General features: G+C 33.7%; 1 protein-coding gene across 1 annotated transcript; it reads right to left on the reverse strand.

Moving 5' to 3' along the window:
- Positions 1–242: 242 nt before the first annotated feature.
- On the reverse strand, positions 243–17,543 carry LOC126745990 (RNA-binding protein NOB1). Its single transcript, XM_050454076.1, has 3 exons — positions 17,351–17,543; positions 519–1,605; positions 243–441 (listed from the first exon to the last, which is right to left on the reverse strand). Exons 1-3 carry the CDS (start codon positions 17,426–17,428, stop codon positions 317–319), a joined length of 1,290 nt encoding a protein of 429 aa, XP_050310033.1. The 5' UTR covers positions 17,429–17,543; the 3' UTR covers positions 243–316.
- Positions 17,544–20,853: the final 3,310 nt, after the last annotated feature.

Genomic DNA, 20,853 nt, shown 5'->3' on the forward strand with positions numbered 1-20,853 from the left:
CTTCTTGACCTTTAGCATTTAAAGATTTTTAGTACACTTTTTAAGTATAATGATGGAATTCTGTAATATGCAAGAACACCAATTTTCACAGACTTTTTTTAAAATTGACTATCGTTCATTTTAATCATTTTAGAAGTTTTTTCATAAGTCAGTGGGTTTCAGAAATAACAAATACATCAAAATATATCCTTAATGATTTTTAAGATTATTCATAACTATACATCTAAATAAAAACAAAAATCTCTATTAACAAAAAATATATATACTTAATTATACATTGTTGAAAGGTAGATATTTTTTATTAGACACAACATTTTCATTTTCTTCTTCTCCTTGATTCATTAGGATTCTTTTTCATCCATTGCTTAAATTCAGCTCCTGGTCTGATGCCAAGTTGGGCAGATTTGGAGTTCACATCTCTCATAACAAATGGAGAAAACCCTAAAATAAATTATTTATAATATTTAAATCACCTACTTAAAACCTGGTTTAAAGTGTTCATATGATAAAGTAAATACCTGCAATATAATCATCATCCAATGGATTATTCTTCATCTTTGCTAGTCTAGTTGGTCGATTATCTGCCATTGGCTGGTCTTCCACCAATATAGGATTATTAGGATGTTTCCCACCCTTTATTTTTGGCAGACTGTACTTTTTGCCTCTGCCAGTTATTTGTCTTTTTGGGTTGATATGAATCTGCATTTTTCCGTCATCTCCCACTGAAACTGCAACTTTCTTTAATGTATTATTACCACATTTGGGGCAAAATTTCTTTGTCATGATGCTGGTAATCTTAAAGCATGCATAACACCTCAATACATAAGTTCTTAATTGTTTTATTATCCTGCCATCCAAAGCTGCCACATTAAGGTTCATTTGCCTCAAAACATTTTGCATAGCAAAATCTGTTGTCATGCAGGCCACTGAAACATTCTTCTCTTCCATTAGTTGTGAGTTAACCTGTTTTTTGGCCTGTGATAGATTTGAAGGTGTGATCCATCCTGAGTTATCATCATCATCATCATCATCCTCCTCATCCTCTGAGGAATTTTCTTCAAAACATTCATCTGTGCTAGTTTGTGAAACCGGCACTAAAATATCTTCTTCAGGTTTTAGGTCGCTGCTGTCATCACAATCTAGTTTTTCAAACTTCGATGCCAATTTATCATCTGTTGGGTTCAGTTTACATGATTGTTCTTCATTTGTGGGCATTTTATTCTCAGGATCGTTAATTTCTGGCTCAATTGTATTTTGATTATGCGCTCCTGGTAGAAAAAATCCAGTTATATCAGCTTTCATATCTTGGGCTGGCCTCTCTGTATTGATTTCAGGCCTTGGCAAGACAGGTTCGGTTCTTAGATGTTCAGTACCAACTTTTTCTTTCTCCAGCTGATAAGTCAAAGCCATTACTTTAATATCTGTTGCAGATAAACTAGGGTAATCACCAGTTTTTTTTGAAAATTCAGTTACAGCTTTGATATTTTCTGTGAAGACATCTTTGATAACCAGGTCATAGGGCAAGGCGACCAATCTTCTTAATTGTCGCTTATTAGTTATTTCATCCACTACATCTTGGCAGGTAATGATTACATCAGCAACATCCTAAATAGCAAATTATAGATATTAATTTAAAAAATATATCAATAAAGTATAATATATTTAATATAACATATAAATATCATATAACAGTTTTAAGTTTGATTGTGTAAAAACATCAAATTTGGCATTAATGTGGGACTAATACTGACTCTATCTTAATACACACCCCACGAAAATTATCGCACCACTCTTATTTTAGGACATTTTTAATATACAGGGTGTTCTGTTGATCATGTTACAAACTTCTAGGGTAGATAGAAAACGTAAAAAAAAAGAAAAGTTCATGTGAACATGGGTCCGGGATGCTACCTCAGGGAGCTAGAGCTTTTTGAAGATAACCTTTAAAAATTAGTTTTCGTTTTATAACTGCGGAACCACTTTAGCTACCGCAACCAATTTTGAGGTCATAAATTATTTTCAGTACGTTTATTTTTTTGAACCTACTCAACAAAAATAACTTTAACCAGAGGGATATTTGGAAAATTTAACCCCATTTCTGTAAGGCTTCAATTTCTTTGGGTATTAGATTATGATGCTCCTATGCCTTTTGCATAAAAAAGGTGCTCTCTGCAAAAATCGCTAAATATCACAGTTTTTGTAAAAATTGACTAAAAGTAAATTAAGATACAGCACCAGAATTTATTATATTATTTAAAGATATTGCATTTCCGGACCCATGTTCATATGAACTTTTCTTTTTTTTTATGTTTTCTGTCTGCCCTAGAAGTTTATAACATGTTCAACGGAACACCCTGTATAACATTAGTTTTTTGGGATGATGTGTATATTTACCAGCCTAAAACGCGTTAATGGTTTCTTATCAAAAAACAATCGGAATTTCTTACTTATTTTTTTTGTACCATAAATTCGCGAGTGGGTCATTTCTGTGTAAGAGCATTATATTGAGATCAAGACTTTTTTAAGCAGAGTGTTGTTATTAGGCAAAAATTTAAATTTATTTTGTTAAAATGGGTGTGCCTGAACCTTTAACTAGACATGTGACCACTAAAGAAGCAGCTAGAATTATTGCGCTCATAGAAGATGGCCGCAGTCAGAGATACGTCACTGTAGTAATGAGCATCCAATAAATCACATTTGAGAGTCGTTCGTCGCTACCGAGAAACAGGACAGCTGTCCAGAAGAGCAGGACAAGGCTGCAGAAGGGTAACTTCGACACACCACCGCTAGGAGGCAGCAAGGAGATCTGCTGGCTGCCCGTAATGTTCGAATTAGTCTACAAACAGTTAGGAATAGGCTTAGAGAAGCAGCTTTACGAGCCAGAGTGCCCAGCTAGAAGACCACGTCTTCAATCAACGCTTTATTGTCAAAAAATTTTACAATTTGTAGACAAAGCTGATAACCAAAGTAAAACCCAAAAACAAACAAAACACACAAAAATAAAATAAAACTAATAAAACAAATATACAAACTTATACAAATCAATAATTGTATTTGGTCAAAAGTATGAATAAATAAACAAAACACTACATAGCTACTAGCTACATAAAACAGTACATATAAAAACAATAAATCAGTCTGTGTGTGTGAAGTTAAAATTAAGTATTAAAAAAATCGTTTACCGAGTAAAAGGCTCTCTCCAGTAGGAATGATTTTAATGCCTTACGGAAAGTAGGAAAAGATGTGATGGACTTGATGTTCAATGGCAAATGATTGTGCATTTTTTTTGCTTTGTACAATATAGAGTTTTTTACCAATTCTGAATGTGGAGTAGGCAGATATAAATAATACTCCGCATTTCTGAGATAATAATTATGGGATGTCCTATCTGAATTTGATGAAACGTGCTTGCGAATTAGACAAACGGACTCATATAAGTACTGACGGCAAAGTTAGGATATGACATTTTTCAAAGAAATCCTGGCAATGAGCTCTATAATTAAGTCTAAGTGTAAAACGCAAAGCTCTCTTTTGAAGTCTAAAAATTTTGTCAAATTGAGTGACACAAGAGGAAAAAATACATTGTTATAGAGGTTGAGAGGCTAACCTCCTTGGAAATTGATCTTAGCACAAGACAAGCGGAGCTTAATTTTCTTGTTAAAGGGTTAATATGCATCGTCAATGGTTGCGTTATCCAGTACAAAAGATTGCAAATTATTTTTATAGGACAAAAATTTAGTTTTGGAGATGTTAAGGCAAAGAAAATTAGAGTCGCACCATGCTTTGATAGAAGTTAAGTCACTTGATATGATTTTATGAACTTCGGCAATATCCGGATTGCTCCAGATAAAACTAGTATTATTCGCAAATAGGCAGGTTCTTCCTTTAATATTCAGACTACCGATATCATTGATAAATATGAGAAACAAAATACTTCTTACCAGAGAGCATCGAGTAGCACGATTGCAGTTTACTACAGAACAGGCAAATTGGAACATTCAGGATTGGTCCAATATTTTATTCATAGATGAATCCAGATTTTGCTTAAATTCTTCAGACAGGCGTGTGCCAGTATGTAGGCGACATGAACAACATGATTAAGTTAATTTTATTCAAACGAAAAGCTTTGGTGGTGGGTCTATCATGGTTTGGAGTGGAATTTCTTTCGAAAGTCGCATGGACGTCCCGGTGAATGATGGAAGGATTAACTCTGGTTCCTCTATCGGTTATCAGTCGGTGTTAATGCACGTCCACACGCTGCTAGAGTGGTTCGGCAGTACTTAGAAGATGTTGAGACTCTCACCCTAAATTGGCCTGCACGTAGCCCGGACCTTAATACGATTGAACATGTTTGGGACCATCTAGGCTGGCAAATTCAACAACATCCGACACCAATAAGAACACTAGAGCCAACATACTCTTCAGAATGTTCTTATTGACTTATGGGAAAATATTCCACAACAGTACATTCAGAACCTTCGAAGAAGAATTGGAGCTGTAATCAGATCCAGTGGCGGCAATACACGCTACTAGAATTTTATTACTTGTTTTAGTATTAATGGAGTTGAATTATTTTTTGTACATATTTTTTCGTATTTTTGTATATTTTCGTTACATAAACTTCTTACCCTGTTCCATAAAACTGAGTAGGGACCCTTATAAGGGACCAGCAAATTCCTTGCGATCAAAAAAAAGGGAATACATCGAGCACTTGTTTGCACTTAAGAGTGTTTTTGTTTTCTATTTCTCGCGAAATTATTTATGTTTTATTGAAAATGGATCCCTCCATGTACTCTACTAGGGGTCAAGGGTAAGTTTTATTTTATGTATGTGTAAATAAACATTTTCCGCATTGATTACTAATTGAATCTTTATAAATAATGTTCAAAGAAAATAGTAAAAGTCATCGAACCCCTGATTTTGTAACCGCGTGTAAAATACGTTACTACATATGTTGTGCCCCTTATAAGGGACGCTAAGCGCTATGTCTCCTTTATTGCAGATTGACCTTAGCTCAACTAATAGACTGTTTAGAGGAGGATGACGACTTGCCGGAATCTAACATCTATATTTTACCTCCAGATGATGGAAATGAGACCGAAGTTGATAGCGACGAATCAGACGACGAGCATGCAGCGAATATAAATCACCTACCTCGCGGAATCCTATCTCAGGAATGTGAAATAGCTTACGTAAATGACTCTGACGATTCTGACCCTGAAGATTTACTGCCCTTATCTGTCCTTCAGAAAAACCTAAAAGGCAATAACAATACAAAGCAACAAACAGAGTACGCGTGCCAAAAATCAAGATGGCAGGTGCCTGATCCTGATCGAGTAAATAATAGTGACCTTGTGATTGTCTGTAGCCCTAGTGAACCCTCACAGGATGCAAAAAATGCAACTACCCCGGTTGATTTTTTCAAATTGTTTTTCAATGAAGAACTTTTGACGTTGATTATTACGGAAAGTAATAGGTATGCACGGCAGAAAAATGTAGAACTAAATTTTACTCTGGACGAACTGCATGTGGTACTAGGAGCGTTTCTTTTATCGGGATATGGAAAATATCCAAACAGAAGACTCTATTGGTCGAGTGAAGAAGATATCCCAAAAATATTACAAAACAGCATGCGTCGAAATCGGTTTGAGACTCGTTGAAAGTATATTCACTTTAATGACAATTCAAAATTACCCCAAGACGACAGGCTTTATAAATTGAGACCCTTGATAGATCATCTAAACCTGAATTTTAGAACACACAATAGCTTTGATGAGCATTTATCCATTGACGAGAGCATGGTGCCATATTATGGAAAACATTATGCCAAGCAATACATTCGGGGTAAGCCCATAAGATTTGGCTACAAAAATTGGGCTATTTGTTCGAGTAGCGGATACATGTATGGTTTTGAGATTTATACCAGAAAAAATCAAAACAAAGAAAAAGAAAAGAAATTTGGTTTGGGTGGATATGTAATACTATCTTTACTAGAGCAAGTCGAATTACCTTGAGGTAAGGGTTATAAATTTTTTATGGATAATTACTTTACAGGCCTTCCTCTCTTTGACTATTTATCGAAAAACAATTATTGTGCCACAGGCACAATAAGAGATTACCGTTTAGAGAAATGTCCGGTACAAACTAAGAAGGAATGGAATAATCAGCAAAGGGGAAGCTATAAGTATTATCGAAATGACACCAGCATGCTCGTACAATGGAAAGATAATAAAGTTGTTTCTGTTGCATCCAATTTGGAAACCGCTGAAGTAACACTTCGTTGGGACTGGGTCACCCGATCTAAGAAGACCGTTCCTCAGCCGAAAATAGTACCCAACTATAATAAATATATGGGTGGTGTGAACAAATTAGATGGTCTTGTTGCGGCTTATAGATCAAGATTTCGCATCCTCACCTGATGAATTTTTGTTTTTCCTCAAGTTTAAAACTCTTACTACTTCTTCCAAATCAGTAGGTAAAAATAAGAAAGAATGTTGAACTATTGTATTTAGAGATAGCTAAGTAGTTCAGTTGATGGAGTAAAATTTTGTTGAATATTCTGGACTACCATACAGAAGAAAGTATTGAGTTCATCAATATTAAGTTTTGGATTTGCAGCAGGTTTGTAGTTGTTTTTACTGCGGATATCATTTACTATTCTCCAGCACTCCTTTGGATTGTTTGAACTCTCATTCAATCATTTAGAATAGTAAGATTTTTTAGCTAGCCTGATAAGCGCCGCTACAAAGAACGATACGAATTGAAATACGAGTGAAATACTGGGCAGTCAGTCAGTATGTTTTTTGATGGTATGGAGGGAACGCAGATTTTTTAAGAGATTTTAACCCTGTTGTTAGCCAAGACTTTTAAGTCTTACAATGTAAGCTTTACAATGAGAAAAGCAACACTAAGTCGTTGCAACACTCTCGCATGAAAATTAGAAAGCGTTTAAGTAAAGTAATACCATTATTTAAATAAAATGCCAAGAATGATGCAGCAAGTCATCGTTCAGTTACAATTCTCAATGCAATCTCAAAATTTTTTGAATTGGCCTTATTTAATAGACTGTATGATGAAGTCAAGTTCAACATAACTGAGCATGGATTTTTACCTAAGAAGTCTACATTAACCAACCTTATAAGGTTTTAGCAGTTTATTATATATATATATATATATATATATATATATATATATATATATATATATATATATATATATATATATAATACATTTTTTTTAATTTATATATTATATTTTAGTTTTATATTATATATTTATACACCCTTTATTGTTAGCATAGGAAGATAACTTGAAGTTATTCCTTTTTTTTTTAAATAAATAAATTAATTAATTCATATTAAGATTTTAACTAATAAACAGGAAAACCCAAGGCATTTAGAAAATAAAATCTTTTTACAATTTTCTGAAAAATGTGTTTTGTATAATCAGTACTTTATCACTTTCCAGTTCCAGAGTTTGACAATTTAGTATATAATACTAAAGTATATAAACTTTATAAAAGTATATAAACTTTATAGTATATAATACTATTTTGGATTTTTGGAGAGTGTCTATGTGTCCTTAAATTCTGGAGAGTCCGCGGCGGCTGTGTTTTGCGATTTATCCAAGGCATTTGATTGTGTATATCATGGAATACTGCTGTCTAAGCTCAATAATTATGGCTTTAGAGGTGTGGCATTGCAATGGCTGGAATCCTATCTGTCTAATCGTACCCAAAGAGTTACAGTATCTGGATGTTTATCCGATTCCAGATCTCTAAGGAGTACCTCAGGGTTCAGTGTTAGGACCACTATTATTTTTGCTCTATGTAAATGATTTGGGTTCATTAAAACTGCAGGGCAAAGTGGTTCAGTTTGCTGATGATACTGCCATTTTATGGAATCATAGAGATTCTGATAATGTTAGAGCCCAGGTTTTTAAGGGTCTTAAGATTTTATCGGAGTGGTGTGCTGCAAACAGGCTTGTATTTAATGTGGGCAAAACTTTTATTATGGGATTTAAGTGTGACATTCAGGGCCTTATGTTTAGTGAAAACTCCCCCTTGCAAAACAAAGAAAGCTGTAAGTTCCTTGGTATTACCATTGATGGTCGCCTTCGTTTCAAAGATCATATCCTAAATCTTGCATAATAATTATCCTCTGGATGTTTTGCAGTAAGAATGGCGGGGCATGAGCTGGGAGGGGTAGTTGCACGTTCAGTGTACTTTTCTCTTATTGAGTCCCATCTTCGTTATGGCTTGCCTTTTTGGGGTTTATCTGACATCATTTTAGTGTTTTAGTTTTGTTTCCTATTAAATATTTTAATTTACTTCCTCTAAATTCTGTTTTATTGACAGCTTTACTTATTTCTTAATCAAATTTATCAAAAAGACGTTTTTTTTTTAATTTTTTCAATCTGTTTTGTTATAATTAATTTTAGTAATGTGTGTAAATTTTATGGTAAAACGTTTTAGATGTTATGTTTGTTTGAAATTTTAAATTTAAAGTGAATTTGGAATTTTTTAGTTTTTAGAATGCTTGTACACAAGATTTTGTTTTGTCTTACGTAATATAGGACATTTTCTTTCTTTCTTAATATTTTAAATTTGTGTTATCATGATGTGATACGATCAAATTTATGTATATCATAACATAGCAAATTCTGATATACATAAATTTATGTTAAAGGTCTAGTTTAGCAAGTTTTCTGAAAATTGCTCCTAAAATTGTGGCTTAAAGGCTTATAATGCTATAAAATTAACGAGTGCGTTTATTGTGGAGAAGTAGCCACAGCCGAGCATACCATCTTCCGATGCCCGCATTAAAGAGAAGAAAGGACAGAGTGCTATCAGAATTTAGGGAAAACACCGTCCTTGAGGATATTGTATAGTTTTATGAGTTCATTTCTTGTCGTGAATGTCGCTAAAATTTTATATATATATGTTTTTGGTTTTGGTGTCATTGGTTTTATAGTTTATGATATACCTATTACTTTTAATACCTTTTATTTTTTATACTTTAAGTTTTGCTACATTTTGATATTTTATTCTGTTTTACTATTTCACATTTAATTTTATAACTTAAATCATATGTTTTACCACTAGTTTGTATATTCTATAATTTATATTTTACTCCTTTATTGAGGTATAATTATTTTCATTCATCTTGTTAAGCTATATTTTTAGTATCAGTACATATATCATGTTTTGTTAACAAAAATGTATATTTTTTTAAACAATAAAGCACTGTTTGACTTTGACTTGACATTCACCCCAGATAATACAATTAATGAAATGTTAGTAAACAATGACAAGTGGACAACACTAGGAATTTTCATTATGTAAAATACTCCATTCAAAATTAAAAACAAATGTTATAAAGAAAATGCATTACATTTAAACTAAATTAAATTCCAAATTTTGAAAATCCCTCTCAACATCAAAAAAAATCTATAATATGAAACTGATTGGCCAGCTTGGCACAACAACAAATATAACTATTGGAACCATAGTTGGTTTTATAAAAAGGGACATCAACACCAGGCATATGAAACCCACCTCCCAAAGTAGTCTGCAACAATCAACCTTAGAGTGCATTAGTTTGTAAAATGAAACCATTTCATTAGAAATTCTTCAAGAAAATGGCAATAGATTGAGACTTTGACAAAGGTCATGGTAATGAAACTCTTAGTTGCTTTAAAATTTAGAGTTCATGTAGTGCCAAAATTTTTTCTGAACCCTTTCAATTCTATGCACATGATTAGCATCATTTGTATTCCAGACCGATGAGGCATACTCAAGTTGGGATCTTAATAAACTGCAATAAAGTATTTTAAGAGCTGACACACTAGAAAACTCTCCAGAGTGGTGCTTTATGAAACCCAGAAGTCTTATTTGTAATGTTTGAAATGTGTTCAATGAATGATAGTTCGGGGTCAAGAGTAACATCTAAGTCCTTGATATTTTTGGTGGTTAATAACTTATTTAGCTGAATAAAATATTCATAATCTATCTGACATCTCAGTTTATAAAATCTCATAAAAGAACACTTCGAGGCATTAAGCTCCATTCGATTTTTCTGACACCACATCACCAATCTATTTAAATCCTGCTACAGCAAAAAACAATTGTGAATGTTTTGAAAAAAATGTGCAGATTTTGCTTCTTTAGGATTTTTTGACCTTTATTTTGTTCAAAAACACCCTGTAGCTGCTTTTTGTATTTAGGTATGTAGTACAGATGCTGTTTCACTCTATGTTATAGTTAATTTACCCCACCCAGCACCCCTATTCACTCCTGGGTTCTGGAAGCTTCTAGGGTAAAAAACCACAAAATTTTTTTTATTAAAGCAGCACCGACAGTTTTGTGTTCTATAAGGACACTAAAAAAGGTCTATATAGAAAAATTTTCTTAGAGTAGTAAAATACTAGAAAACCGTTTTGTAAACTGTTACCGAATTACTCATAGAAACTGTTCAGTTTGTCATTATAATAATATAGTTTTAACTACAGAATAATTTTGGCTATCGACCGTACAATTTGAAGAAATGCAAACACATTTAAGCTCTCACTTAACATATCTAAAACACATTATATTGCATTTTCTTTAACTGAAGAAAACCGCCCAACATTCCATTCTTTAGATGTAGGTTATGATACTCAACATGAAGATGTAATTAAAGAGGCCTCTTTTACTAAATATTTGGGTGTTAGAGCATTTAAAATGAAGCAAACATATTTTAAATCTAACTAAGAATATTCAAAAGCTATTACGAACATTTTATATTTTAAGGCAAATTTTATGCAAAAAATTATTAATATCCTTATATATAAATCTTTGGTGGAGTCACTTATCAGATATGGTATTATTGTATGGGGAGGTCTGTATCAAAACTCTTTAAATTCCTTAAATGTAGTGCAGAACTATATTTCAAAAGTTGTGTTTGAAAAAAATAAGCTCTACTCAACAAATCTGTTGTTTTATTCTTACCTTAACTTTTTTCAAAGGAATTTTGTGCCAAATGATAGAAATGCCTTTCTTGATCGCACTTTTACAAATAGGAATGATCTAGTGGTGAGTGAAGCTGTTGACTGTGTTTTTGATAAATCTGTCTATCATAAGCCTTATCATTTTGAATTAACTTTTAACAATGGTAAAGAAAAAAATTTAAATTTTGTACAGTTCTTCTATGACTTTAGAAATGCAAATTATTTGGGTGTTAATAGTTATTTGTGTGGAGTTGATTGGGACCATGTTTTGAATGTAATTAATATTGATGATGCGGTTTCAGAGTTCTATCATATATTGAATATGGCTATAGCTTTGTTTGTGCCTCTTAAGAGATTCAAAACCTCGTCTTTTCCCAGTTGGTTTTCAGGGGGGTTAAAGTACTTGATCCAGCAAAAGAAAATTTCACATAAAAAATATCAGTCTAGTCATACTGTTGCAGACTACGAAGTCTTTTCAGATCTTACAGCTAGGTGCAAAACTCTAATGGAGACTTGTTACCAGAACTTTATTTCAAATTTGGACCAGTTACTTTATACAAACCCCAAAAGTTTTTGGTATAAGTTTAATAACAGGAGAGCAACGAATAGGCTTCCTGATTTGATAACCTATAATGATGGGGAGTTTGCAGGTTGTGAACAAATTGCAGAGGGGTTTGCCAGGTTTTTTTTTCTACTGTCTATAATGGAGATAATAATGTCTTACCTTCTCGGCAGGCTGGTGTAAACACGACTATTCCAAATCCTAAATTATCTATTGGATTAATTTTTGATAAGATCTTTCGATTAGCCCTTAAACTTAGTGCTGGCCCTGATGTTATACCCAATTATTTTTTGAGAAAATGTGTATGTGCCCTCTCTTATTCCCTCTTTATTTTATTCAGTAGGTCTTTAGACTTGACAGTTTTTCCATCCGAGTGGAAACTCAGTTTTATTATGCCTATATTTAAATGTGCTGCTGATGAAATGAAATGTTACAGGAGTGTGTGTGTACAGTCTGCCATCCCAAAACTTCTAGACAGTCTTATTTATGACCAAATTAATTTTTATTGCAAAGAACTTCTGTTAAGTGAACAGCATGGCTTCAGTCGTGGCAAGTCTGCTATTACAAACTTGTTGCTGTATCAGGGTGCTCTGTTAAGTGCTTTGGAGAGGGGTGAACAAGTGGATGTAATATATACAGACTTTTCCAAGGCATTTGACAGTGTCAACCATAGCTTATTATTAGAAAAATTGAGACTTTTTGGTTTTTCAGATTGTTTGGTGGCCTGGTTTGAAAGCTTTCTTTCTGACAGATTTCAGCAGGTACAAATTGGGGATGCTAGGTCGCATCTTATCAGTGTGACCTCTGGGGTTCCACAGGGGTGGGCATTGTTCTCCCCTGTTGTTCAATATTTTCATTAATGATATTTTGGTTTGCTTTAAAAATAGTATTTTTTTGTTATTTGCCGATGATTAAGTTTTATAGGGTGATCAGTTCAGAACAAGACATGGTTCTCTTGCAAGATGATCTGAATAGATTGTATGAATGGTGTGTTGGTAATAGTTTGGTTGAGATCAATAAACAAAACAATAAACCTGATGATTTTCGTCCAAAGCTTCTGTTTGTAGCTGGAAAATGTGATAGATTGTTTCTTAAGCTTTTACGTAACAAAATGGGACATGTGTACAACATTCAATATTTTCTAAAACCTGGTTGCTTGACTCGTGATTTGGTACTAACTGCTTCAGCTCTTGCTTCCAATTTTACCAAGAACGATTTGGTGATCTTGTGGTTGAACGGAACATATTCTCCTACATCTATTATTAACGATTTTATCATTCCCTGTAAAAACACTACTTTCCTCGTTATGACAAGCCCTTGTTTTGAACCGGGTTGCAGTGTCGTATATAATAGTAATCTGTCATTATATAAAGCTTTCCATAGAAACAGCATTGACCTAAGTCGAATACTTGAATGCAATTATGCTAATCATTTTGCTGATTTGGCTTGTATATTACATGGCCACATAAAAAAATATTTTTTAAACCCACTGTATAATTCTAAGCATCTAAAACTAGATAGATCACCTAATTTTGTCGAAAGCGTGGGAACTGCGTCTGAGTGTGTGACTGGTTCTCACTCTTTTTTATAGATGAGACCGTAGAGGTTGAGGCTCCCCTTCATTCAACTGCAATATCAAAATTAAAGCATTGTAGTGCATTTTTATTAAATATTCAATCCCTTCGGAATAAGGTGGATGAGCTTCAACTTCTGCTTGCTAATTTTAATTTTCCTGACATTGTTATATTAACGGAACATTGGCTTAGACCTAATGAATGTTTTTGTATTGATGAGTATGTACCACTGTCAGTTTATTATAGACAGAACTCTCTGCATGGAGGGACTGCTGTTCTAATTAGGAAACATTTTCAAAACTTATTCTGTACCGTTGATAAGTTTAGTGATGCCTCAGTTGAACGGGTTTTTGAGTGTTCGGTATGTTTTTGTAAGTTGTTTAATATGTACGTTATTTGTATATACCGCCCGCCCTCTGGGGATATCAGTCTATTTCTTGACAGGTTAGATTGTCTTCTGTCCCGGCTCCCAATTCACTCGCGTGTTATCCTGGCTGGAGATTTTAATATTAATTATTCGGAGGTTTCCTTACCGCAAAGAATTTCTCTTGATGGAATCTTCAAATCATTTGCACTCACCATGCATGTTAATGCACCCACTCGTATTTCGTCCTCTTCATCGACCACTATTGATTATTTCTGCAGTAATCTGGACGGTGTTACCTGTTCAGTGCACTCAGTGGGTATATCGGACCACGAGGGGGTGTATGTCACATTCCCTGGTGACTTTAAAGACTTTAAAAACAAATCTGGCCGCCGCATTGGGAGAGTGTTTAGCGGGAACAATTTGAATTTATTTTCTCAATCCATTTCGTCTGTTAACTGGAATGCAATCCGGGCTGCTCCACAACCATTTTCTTCCTTTTATTATACATTACGTGATAAAATAAATATCTGCTTTCCCTTGGTTAGACTTAAATCCAAGAGACGAAAACCATGGATCACCGCGGGACTAAAAACATCTGCCCAAAATTTGCGATGCTTAGCAAAACTTCGCAAATCTATTGACAATCAATTCATCAGGTCTTATTTTCAGGATTATCGGAAAATTTATAGGCATCTGATAAAAGTCAGAAAGGAACTGTATTACAATGAGCGCTTAGATTCGTCCGGTAACAGACAGAAGGAAAGTTGGTTAATCATTAACGAATGTAGGCAGTCTTCTCGTCGGCGGTTGGTTGAATCGGACTTGGGGCCCGATGATTTCAATGACTATTTTTCTAATATTGCTGAGAAGTTACTGGAAGCAGTTCCAGTGACGGCGATCCATTGCAGTATCTTAATCGGAATGCTATCAACCAATCATTTTTTTTCCACCCTGTAGATGCCACCGAGGTCCTTGAAACAATTCAGTGCTTGAAGAATCATAGGTCTTCGGGTTCCGATGGTATCTCTTCACGTCTGTTGTTACTTCTGCCTGCGAGCGCTTTGGGTGCTTTGGTTTGGGCAGTCAATCAGTCATTTCTTCAGGGCTAGTTTCCATCCTGTTTAAAGGAAGCTATGATTATCCCTCTTCATAAGGGTGGTAGCTTGGACCGACCCTCTAACTTCCGTCCCATATCAATTTTGTCTACCCTCTCCAAGGTTCTTGAGCGGCTTGCAAAAAAGAGAATTGTCTCTTTTTTTCACACAGAGGGTGGTTGCATCTGGATTTTCGTCAGGGATAGCACATCTTAAATGTGGTGTACCTCAAGGGTCAGTGTTGGGTCCTATTTTGTTTTTATTATACGTTATTGACTTAAGCTCTCTATCACTGCATGGACTAATGGTTCAGTTTGCCGATGATACTACAATTCTGTGGCATAACAAAGATCAAAAAGTAGTCAAATCTCTCATAGTAGAGGACCTTCACAAAATTAAAGAGTGGTGCATCTGCAATCAGCTTGTATTCAATGTTGATAAGACTTTTGTTCTGGGCTTTAAGTGTAATGTAGAGGGTTTTTTGTTTGATGAACAGAGCCCACTACATGGTAGGGATTATTGTCGATTTCTCGGCCTCTTCATTGATGAGAGTTTAAGGTTTGACAACCACGTTTTGGGCCTCGCTGCTAAACTTTCTTCTGGTTGTTTTGCAGTCAGGGTTGCCAGGCATGAGCTGGGGGAGTTGTTTGCTCGTTCAGTTTATTTCGCCTTAATAGACTCTCATATCCGTTATGGGTTGCCATTTTGGGGATTGTGCTCCAAGGGACTCCTTAACATGATTTTTACTATTCAGAAAAAAGCATTAAGGTATCTGTGTGGTGTTGGTCTGAGAGTCTCTTGTAAACCTCTTTTTGTAGCTGAAAGAATTTTAACAGTTTTCTCACTCTTTATATTGGAAACTGCAACACTCATACATAAGTCCGTAAGTCCACCATCCTGTACCAGTCATAATACTCGTCAAGTGGGCAACTTATCTCTTCCAATCCCCACCTCCTCACTTACGAGAAATTCTCTTATATTTATTAGTCGTAAAATATTTAATCATGTTCCTTTTTCGATTAGGACTGTTACAGACCTTAAAAAGTTTAGGAGAGAACTAAAGAAATTAATCTTACCAAAAGCTTACTACAGCATTGAAGAGTATTTTAACGATTCATTTTAATATTTAAAATTATTTGGTTTTGTCTTGTTTATATAAAATATGCTTCTATGTACAATCAAAATCGATTCTGTATTCTGTTTTTGTCCTGTATAACCAAATAAATACTTGTATTATAAATTCTAGGATTAGGAAGCTTTTAGCATAAGTTTGTAAACTTGGCAAATAAAGTATATTTTGACTTTTTGACTCTGAATGTGGGTAAATGCAGTTACATTAGTTTCTACAAAAGAAACAAACGGGTAACTTCCTCCTATACTATTGATAATGTTAATCTTAGGTACACTGAAGTAGTAAAGGACCTTGCTATCTTTTTTTATGAACAATTGAATTTTAATACCCCTGTAAATACTATTATAACTAAAGCATCTAAGGTCCTTGGTTTTGTCCTGCATAATTGTAAGGATCTGTCGGTTGAAACTTGCAAAAGGTTGTACATATCACTTGTTGTCTCTTTGTTGGAGTATGGATCAATAATTTGGTCTCCTCTGTACATGAATAATTGTATGGCACTGGAGAGGGTTCAAAATAAATTTCTACGATTCTGCCTTTATAAACTTCGCATTCCAGTTCCTAATGACCATTGTTATGATGAAGCAATGAACTTGCTAAATATGCGGAGTTTACTTAAGAGACGCACTGAAAATGATTCGGTGTTTATTTATAAACTTTTGAATGGCCTTGTGATTTGGCCCGAACTACTTAATAGGATTTCATTTAATATTCCATACCGTAATCTGAGGGCAAATCGATTGTTTTCTTTGCCTTATCATCGTACCAACTATGCTATGCACTCGCCTGTTGAAAAGACCTTGAGGCTGGTAAACTCTACTGGAATTGAAGTTTTGGGAATTTCCTTATTGCATTTTAGGAGTCTTATTAAGAGTTTGTAGGATTTTGTTTTTTGAAATACATTTGATCATTGTCATTGATAATAATATATTTTGTTTTTTTCTTAGCTAATTTTGCATTGTTAATTGTTCTGATTTTGAGAGAATATTGTTATTACTTGTAAAACGGTTTAAGTATCCTTGGTATTAAGATTAAGTCTGATAATTATTGTGAATTAGTAATTAGTAGTTAGGTAGTATAGCTTTTATTTCTTTTTCAGAAATATATATATTTTTTGTAATGGGGTTGATCCCGTGTATAAATAAATGTTATACTCCAGCGACATTTTTGATGTTTGATTAATCTATGTATTAGAGGTATGCTACTTTATTAAAAAAAATAATTCAAAAAATAACTATGTAATGCATTCTTGTAATACTAGATATTGTTTAAACAAACACTTAGTTACTCAAAAAATTAACACAAATTTAAACAAGAGATCTTTAAACTATCTTGCACCAAAAATTTTTAATTTAATTCCAAACAACATCAAGAGTGTTTATAGGTTCAAAACATTTAAAAAATTATGTAAAAACTTTATTTTCGAAAATAGAACGAAACTTAAAGAACTCTTCATCTAGGTTAGATTTTTGAGAAAGTAAGTTAGTGTTGGGGGTAGGATGCTATAGTAAAATAAATAAATACATTATATGAAACATAAAAAAAATAAATACATTATTATCAGCTACTGGTCTGTGATTTATTTATATTTACCTATATGTCCATGCTTTTAAAAATATTGGTACCAGAACTTACATGAAGTGGAGCATTTTGTATGAAAGCTGTGGTGTCCACCACCAAAAATTCAACGTGTTTTTTACCGTCATTTATCATATTATGTGTTTTTCTATTTCTTCTCCCAGTAAATACTTTAAGCAAAATTATAAAACAATAAAATTCGAAGATATATTCATAACCTTGCTTTAATTTGAGGTTATGTTAGACATGTTTTTCAGCCAATTCCAACAAGGCGGCGTAGTCCTGCTCATTTGCCGCTTTTCCGACGTCTAATCCGCTCTCGTGATTGGTCACTTTTAGCATCTTAGAAAAGTACTTAAAAAAAAAACATCACATCAGAATGAGTTGCAAATTGGTCAAAGTGTTTCTTATTCGATTCCGCTCAGATTCACTATATTATTTTCAAATGCTTTGAAAACTACCACGCCTAAAGTAGTGTTTTATTTTTTCATAAAAGTTTTGTAAATTTTGATTTTAGGGTTTTAATTTGTATTGAACTGTTTTGATTTTGGTGTTTTCGTTTTTGTTTTTAGTGTTATACTACCTTATTTTTATAAATATGTAACTAACAGGTATTAAAGTTTAAAAATAAATCTTTCCAAAGCAATTGGTTTGCAAATGCAGTCATGTCCCTTTTAAAACAAAATTAATATCAAGGGACATGTCTGCTATTACAGACATGTGTTTTTTTTGCAAAAAAAACAACAAAAATTAACAAAAATACAAACAAAAAGTCTTAATAAAGATAATTTAAATTGAAAATTAAAAAATTAAAGGTGACCCCTAACGAATCGCAAAATTCTCGAAGCGCGCGTCAATGTGTTAAATATACATGGTGAAGTTGATACATTATTTTTAAGAGTAGATAGTCTAATCCAAATATTTATATAATGATTAACCAAGAAGTTAAATTTTAGCCAATGAATCGCAAGAATCGATTTGGATTATTATGAAAAATAGCGACAAAATAGACGAGATTGGTATTGGGAGAGCTACAAATTACGAGACAGTTTTACCAGGAACCAAAACTCTTAATTTTTACTTTCGACACGTGTTTCGCTAACGCTGTTAGCATCTTCGGGAGAAGATTAAAACTGAAGCAAGCTAAAACCAGTTGTAACTCTAAAACCTCCAATGACATCCAGAATGTGTGACGGTGTGCCTACATTGGCTCTGGTGGTATGACTTCTGGTCAGTTTTATTACTTTTATCAGTCAGTCTTATAATGTTTTGGGAGTAAGACATCCATGGTGTGAAAAGATTTGAGACCAATTTTGGTAGACCACCATTCTTTTATATTGGGTAGCCCTGTAATACACTATTACCTAGTGTTCTTATAAATAAATAAATAAAAGGCCTTTATTTTATCCTCGGCAAAGGTCAGCAATGCTGCTAACTTAACCGAATACAAAGAAATTTATTACAACAAATTAAATTATTTAAAATAAAGAAAAAAAATACAGGCACTTAAACTATAATGCAAAAATTACTAGCTACAAAATAGTATACCATTGACATTAAACTTTACAAATAATATAAGACATTAATTCGTAGAAACATTCAATAATAATATTTCAAGAAATAATAATATCCCAGATGAAATAAAATTAACTACCCTTGTAATGTTTTATTTATTGTTGGCTTTCAAGCAATATTTCCTTTACATTTTTTTGTTAAAGCAATGAAAAGGCATCCCTTGACTAATATATTATTTATTTACCGCAAGATGGCGGACGACGTAAACTCCGATTCTGAGAGCTCCGAAAAAAAGGGCCCTAATGAGTTAATTTGTGGTGTGTGTAAGCGCAAGTTAGTTAAAGATGACATATCTTGCATAATATGTGCTAGTGACTTCCATAAAAGCTGTGTAATACGCCTCAAATCGACGATAAAAATAGACAATGTAAAGGTCATGTGTTGCCTCGGAAAAGAAATAAAAGCAGAAAAAGTGGCTGTCTGTATATCAAGTCTAATAAAAGAACTCAACTTCAAAACAAGGGAAGTGACATTACTAAATGAGTTAATTAAAGAAACACAGGATAAAAACTCTTTACTACAGGAAAAAAACCAATTTCTTAAGGAAAAACTACATAACCTAGAAAGTAGACAAAAACAAACCCTCTTTTCCGAGGTCGTCCAGGGAACAAACAACGTGACACTGACCAGACCAAAATCATTCGAAAAAAACATTCCGGCAGTTATAGTTAAGCCTAGGGGAACTCAAGATGCGAAGACAACACGGGCAGAACTCGACAAAAACATCCACCCGGCTAAATTACAAGTGGGCATAAAAGCTATGCACAACATCAAGAATGGTGGAATAATCATCAAATGTACCCCACAACAGGAAATAGAGAAAATAAAAAGGGCTGCAGAAGAAAAACTAGGTAAAACATACACTGTAGAATTAACAAAAATGTTAAACCCCAGAATAAAAATAATTGGTTATAATGGACATATAGATAATACAGAGGAACTACGAAACCAAATATGCCTTCAAAATGAAATTTCTGATAAGAATAGCTTAAAAATCAACTACCTAAAGCACACAAAAAAGGATAATAAAATAATCATCTTTGGAGAAACTTCACCAAACCTGTTCAAACGACTGATTGAGTTGGATGGCAAAGGCTACCGATATATGAGGACCTCACACTGTTGAAGTGTTTTAGATGTCAAGAGTATAACCATATGTTTAGACTATAATTTATTTAGTCGCCGCGCCAGCCGCATTATATAAATTTAATATTTTATTACAGGCGGCATATTAAGTTTTATAAACAGTCTTAGCTTTATAAACAGAGTTATTAGATTTTAATTTCTAAAAACCGCTTATTCAATTTCCTTACTAAAGCCGACAAATAGTACAAAGATCCTCCTATAATCAAAAATGCAACGTTTCATTATGTAAGCATTTTACACAGCCACATTCTCCACTCCATCCATATTTTTATATACATTCACACTTTTAACTTCAGGCCAACAGGTCATTAAACAGTATATAACACAAGATTCGGTTAGAATCAAAATTTTACTTTGTATATTTTATACAACAATAACAGAATTGTACGGTTAGTGCAGTGCTTTATTTCATTCTTCTAATTACACTTATTTACCGAAAAATTGGTGTTTTATTGAAGAAAAAAATCACAACCCAGAATACCGTGTGTGGAAAAGCCCATACACAAAACATGGTCCTTCGAGCCGGATTGGCGGATTGGCAGATTGGCGGATAGGCAGATTGGCAGATAGGCAGAGTGGTGGATAGGCAGATTGGTGGACAGCAGATAGGTATACATACCTATATTAGGCAGAAGTCACAGGTACATCATACCAAGCAGTCGACAAGGTAAATTTTTTATGTATCGCAACACACATCGCCAAGTTTCATGCAAAATTGTGAACGCAAGGAAACAAGCAGCATCCGAATCCAGAAAATTCGTCCTTTTTACCAAGCGAAAAAAGGAGATTTTTTTGATTTTGGTTTCAAGCATTTCGATCTTCTCTGGGGTACCAATTGG

The sequence above is a fragment of the Anthonomus grandis genome, chromosome 16 (genome assembly GCF_022605725.1).
Source record: "Anthonomus grandis grandis chromosome 16, icAntGran1.3, whole genome shotgun sequence".
Taxonomy (NCBI): Eukaryota; Metazoa; Arthropoda; class Insecta; order Coleoptera; family Curculionidae; genus Anthonomus; species Anthonomus grandis.

What these genes read in the sequence shown, in the direction of transcription:
- LOC126745990 (XM_050454076.1), bottom strand. Translation starts at nt 17,428, where the DNA reads ATGATAAATGACGGTAAAAAACACGTTGAATTTTTGGTGGTGGACACC. An exon ending in TACAAAATGCTCCACTTCAT is followed by an intron (nt 1,606 to 17,350) that starts GTAAGTTCTGGT and finishes TTTGCTATTTAG; the next exon opens with GATGTTGCTGATGTAATCAT. An exon ending in GGATGATGATTATATTGCAG is followed by an intron (nt 442 to 518) that starts GTATTTACTTTA and finishes AATTTATTTTAG; the next exon opens with GGTTTTCTCCATTTGTTATG.